Below are 4885 nucleotides of genomic sequence, written 5' to 3'. Positions count from 1 at the left end.
AAATTTAAGATTCTTGAGTTGATACAAAGTTCAAATAGCATAAGGCAAGATTAATGATTGGTAGTTTATTTGCCACAGAAGTAGCTCTACATATAAATTACTAAAATATAATCTCAATATAGTAACCTCAAGGCTACCCCAGAATTTATTCCATTCATAAATGTTAAAACTCATCACTAAATTCCTATAAAGCTTAAAAAAAACATGCAAAACTGGTATAGCACAAACAGATTTATTTACTAACCAAAGAGATGATCCTAATTAAACCAACACTTTGAAATAGCTAAAGTAAAATGTTTGTGATAAACATAATTGAACACAGTAATGAAAAAAAAAAGCAGTATGGAGATTTGCTCATTGAACTGAGCTTGTTCATCCTCTCAGCCTCCTATCCAAAATGATGATGATATTTTTACTCTACTTTTTCATAGACCCGAGTACAGGTGACATTGTTCATGACACATACCTAGGAGAAAGAGTGATATTAGAAGAGTCAGGTTAGTCTTACATCACAGAGCAATGGTGATAGTTAAATGCTAGGACCACAATCCTACAAAACGTTGTAATCTATTTCATAGACGAAGAAAATGCACTTTAGGATTCCTGGGTTTGAAAAGCTAGAACCTGTTATTTTGCTTATGACGTGCATATGCTTAACTGAAAACTGAATACTGATTTGCAATATCTAAACTATTCATTCAGTCTCAGCAAACACTATTCCTCATATTAAAGAAGCAGAAAAATGTATGCCTAAGAATATATAGACATTTTTTTACAAATTGAAGGTTTGTGGCAACCCTGCATTGAGCAAGTCTATTGGCGCCATTTTTCCATCATTTGCTCACTTCCTGTCTCTGTGTCACATGTTAGTAATTCTCACAATATTTCAAACTTTTTCATTATTATTATATTGGTTTTGGTGATCAGTAGTTAGTGATCTTTGGTATTACTATTGTAATTTGGGGGCAGTTATTAGCAATAAAGTTTTTTTGTTTGTTTTTTGTTTTTTTGCAGTACGCGGGCCTCTCACTGTTGTGGCCTCTCCCGTTGCGGAGCACAGGCTCCGGATGCGTAGGCTCAGTGGCCATGGCTCACAGGCCCAGCCGCTCCGCGGCATGTGGGATCCTCCCGGACCGGGGCACGAACCTGTGTCCCCTGCATCGGCAGGCGGGCTCTCAACCACTGCGCCACCAGGGAAGCCCTAAAGTATTTTTTTAATTGAGGTATGTATATTGTTTTTTCAGACATAAGGCTATTGCACACTTAACATAATAGTATAAACATAACTTATATGCACTGGGAAACCAAAAAATTCACATGACTCACTTTATTGTGATACTCAGTTTATTGCAGTGGTCTGGAATCCAACCTGCAATATCTCTGAAGTGTGCCTGAACTGTAAATGTAGCAGCAGAGCATGGACTAAACCCAGCTCCTGCTACATCCTCTAGCACATCATCTCACTTCTCTATCTCTACAAAGGGCTTTCTTTGTTATTAGTGTTTTGTATTTACCTTGTTACTTTGCAGTTTTTTTCTTTCAAACCTAGTTCTCCTGCTCACGATCAGTGATACAGAACACCTATGTGAACTCTGAGTTCAAGCAAGAAGCCCAATAAGATATAAGATGTCAGACACTTACCACCACTAATTTTCCGTCTTCCACTTTTCTTGTTATTATGCTTTCCTTTCCATCCCATTCCTGACGTTGAACCAATGCGCCATCTGTAAAGTTGCAGACAGTCTGCCAAAATAAAGTCTACTTTTTAATCTTCCAAAGCACAATAAAAGAGAGTTTCTGTGACTCATAACCTCCTTAACCAACATCTTTTCATCCTTTCCCTTCCGAGTCTACTTCATTAGCCCATAGTGATTTCATTCGTAATACAGTTTATGCTTTTCAATCTAGATGCACATAAGGGATACGCACTCTTTCTCGTGTCCCTTCAACTATTTTTACAAAATAGACTATGTTGTGAAGCTGGTACTTTCACTAATTTGTCACAACTCAATTCATAAGACAACTTGTGACTTTTTCATTAAGTTCTTGCCTGGAAGCAGTAAGACTGTTATTAATAGAATCTATCACTCTAGAAGCTTCTGTGATATTATAAGTTAGGACTGACCTGAGTTTTTCTGCCATCAGCTGTAGTCTCTTCAAAATTCTCTCCCAGGAGGCAGGAAAACTGTGTTGTTTTCAAAGTGGTCTCAGTTTTTATGGTGAGGTTTTTGCCGTCGGAAGTGATGATACAGTCCGGTTTGGCTATTGCACCCATTTTTCGCAGAGCTAGCCCCACTCCTGTAGAATGTTATATGGTGTTAAACAACAGGAGGACCAAAGTTATAGTTTACATAATAAAAGCAGCAATTCAATTGTAATCACTATGCTGTGCATATTTTCACCTATTCACTTATCAATAACAACCGTGAACACATATCCAGTGCTCACCATGTGCTCATACCTGACATATATTATTCATGGCAGCCTTATGACAACCTTGTGCCTCCATTTTACAGATGAGAAGGTGAGGCACTGATGTAATTTACTCAAGCTCATTCAGCTAGGGGGGGAGGGGGCTGCGAACCAACAATGCAGGCAGGCCGTGGGCCTCCAAATAGCTCAGCCACCACGCTCTGCTGGCTTTCAGAAAGTTAGGGAAGATATCTGAACTTATACAATTTCCTCAATTCTGCCAACCATTGTATTCTATGACTCCAGCACACAGTCTGGCACATAAAAGGCCCCTGATAAATATTTGATTAGCAGACCATACAAAATCAACATTGATCCTGAGATACGCAAATTACACAAAGTTTTAAGAGTTAACTGCACAATCATAATGCTAGTAAACAGGAAAAATCTTACCCTCAAACAGAGTAAATATTTCAGAGCTGTGTAACTCAATTACTGTACTGATATATTTAATTTATAATCTGTGTATTTCCCCTTAATGTTAACATTTAGTAGGAAACTTAGTTCTAGGCGAAATCTCGGTTTCACAAATGAGGAGATTACAACCTAAACAGAGTAACCGACTTGATGATGAACACTCAGCCAGGCTTGAAATGTCCCCGTGAAGACTTCTCTTTTGCCAGCTCAAGGCTGGTGCCTTGTTTTGTTAGAATCATTAGTTATTCTCACTTTGGGCAAATAAAGGGCTCTGCTTTTCCTACACCTTGATTGCTCTCTAATGAATTGAGCCTTGACAACCTTCATGACTCCAGAACTCCGGAAACCAGCCATCTGATAAACACATTCGCTTTCAATGGGCAGAGAAACAGCCTTCTCCCGGTCCTCACACATGTGAACAAGCACAAATGTGTTTCTTCGATTTGAGTACGTTAGGTGGCTTTACTCACAGGCTCGTAAAGACACTCAAGAGTCACCACAGAACCGGCCTTAAGCAGCCACTGTCTTACATAAAGGTTAGTGAAGGTGTGTTTCTGAAGTACCTCAGGGCCTGGGTCTTTGTAGCGACTTCTGCACCGGAATGCAGTCGTGTTAACATTTGTGGGAGGGCGGCTTCTAAAGCATCCCCCAGTCCCAGCAGTTGTCTCAGATACGATCTTTCCCATGCTTCACCATCCCACTTCCTAGGGGCCTGTGACAAAGGTTCATCTTTGTCTGCCAATCTACCCAGTGTCTCAACCAGCATGCAATCGTTTTCACCGGCTCAGGAAAAAGACAAGAGAAAATTCAGCACTATTTTGGGTGACAACTTGAATCTTCCTACAGACTCATCTTTCCTTGGAAGGCTTTTAATAAGTCAAGTGCCTTCTGCAAAGCCACAGCCATCTTGGACGTGGTAGGAAAGCAGCCGCAGGAGGGACCGGCAGTTTCTGACCGCGGTTTCCCAACAAAGCCTCTCTGCCCTCCACCCTCTAGATGCAGAGGCCAGGGTCGCGCCGCACTCCCTCCCCATCCCCGGGCACAGTCAACCTCACTGCGCTCCTCCCACAGGCCACCCGCCAACAGGACAGCGCCGCCAGTGCCACGCCTCTGAGCGCCGCTCTGGGGCGCGGAGGCGAGGATGCCCCGCTGCTCCCCGGGGAGCCGCGCCAACCCAAAGGGCCCGGCGCACCCGGAGAGGGCGGGTGGGGGACCTGCGGGTAAGGGGGATGCAGCCGAGAGCGGAATGGAAGCTGAAGCAGTAGCCCGGTTCAGACCCTCTAAAGGGTTTCTGCTAGAAACCGCGGCCCCGTGAAGAAGAGGGAGGGGACCCCGCGCGCCATCTAGGAACAAAGATGCGGCAGGGTGGGCAAGGCGAGTGGGTGCGGCTGCGACGGAGCGAGTGCGAGTCGGAGGACGGGGGCAGGATTAGGGAGGACGAGTGGTGGAGGAAGAAAAATAGGGAAAGTTAAGAGGGCTGCCTGGAGGAGTCGAAAGAAGTGAAGTTTGGGGTGGCAGGGGGGGTGAGCGCGCTAAAGGCAGGGAGCAAGTGCGGTGGCGCCCAGGGGAAAGCAGCAGAGAGCGGGGCAGACGGAGAGGCCCACGCTCTCCCCGCCGCTCGCCCGTGACGGAGGTGGAAGAGGATAACGGGGTCGGGGATAGGCAGCCAAGCATGGCCAGCCTCTGAACCCAGCACGCCGAAGGGGACCTAGGGACAGACAGACATACACGTGCCACGTTGCAGCGCCGCATGCTGGGGAACCTCACCTACTTCCTTCATGTATTCGTCAAAGCCTTTGCTCTCTACTAAGCACCATCTTCCTACCAGCTGCTGAATGGTGGCCATGGTGGGCGCGGGCGGGCGAGCGTGCAGAGAAAGCGAAGGACGGTCGGGCGCGGGGAACCTGGCGAGCGGACGCCAGGCCACCGCGGCTGCTTTATAAAGGCGGAGCGCGCGCAGGGCGGCGCCCGGCGGCCAATGAGAGGAGCGCCTCGC

At 45.7% G+C, this 4885-nt stretch overlaps 1 protein-coding gene across 1 annotated transcript; it reads right to left on the bottom strand.

The window, feature by feature from the left end:
- Nucleotides 1–216: 216 nt before the first annotated feature.
- FABP5 (fatty acid binding protein 5) lies at nucleotides 217–4822 on the bottom strand. Its single transcript, XM_007461689.1, has 4 exons — nucleotides 4657–4822; nucleotides 2126–2298; nucleotides 1642–1743; nucleotides 217–466 (listed from the first exon to the last, which is right to left on the bottom strand). The coding sequence occupies exons 1-4, from the start codon at nucleotides 4733–4735 to the stop codon at nucleotides 413–415; spliced, it is 408 nt and encodes a 135-aa protein (XP_007461751.1). The 5' UTR covers nucleotides 4736–4822; the 3' UTR covers nucleotides 217–412.
- Between the last annotated feature and the right edge of the window lie 63 nt (nucleotides 4823–4885).

The sequence above is a fragment of the Lipotes vexillifer genome, unplaced genomic scaffold (genome assembly GCF_000442215.2).
Source record: "Lipotes vexillifer unplaced genomic scaffold, Lipotes_vexillifer_v1.1 scaffold1302, whole genome shotgun sequence".
NCBI classification, from domain to species: domain Eukaryota; kingdom Metazoa; phylum Chordata; class Mammalia; order Artiodactyla; family Lipotidae; genus Lipotes; species Lipotes vexillifer.
Note: the sequence above shows the minus strand (reverse complement) of the source record. Positions and strands in the feature narration are given on the sequence as shown.

Bases quoted from the DNA above. Each gene is read 5' to 3' on its own strand.
- FABP5 (XM_007461689.1), bottom strand. From the start codon at position 4,735: ATGGCCACCATTCAGCAGCTGGTAGGAAGATGGTGCTTAGTAGAGAGC. The intron at 2,299-4,656 runs GTGAGGTTCCCC...AACATTCTACAG, and splicing joins CGAATACATGAAGGAAGTAG to GAGTGGGGCTAGCTCTGCGA. The intron at 1,744-2,125 runs GTCAGTCCTAAC...TTATTTTGGCAG, and splicing joins CTGATGGCAGAAAAACTCAG to ACTGTCTGCAACTTTACAGA.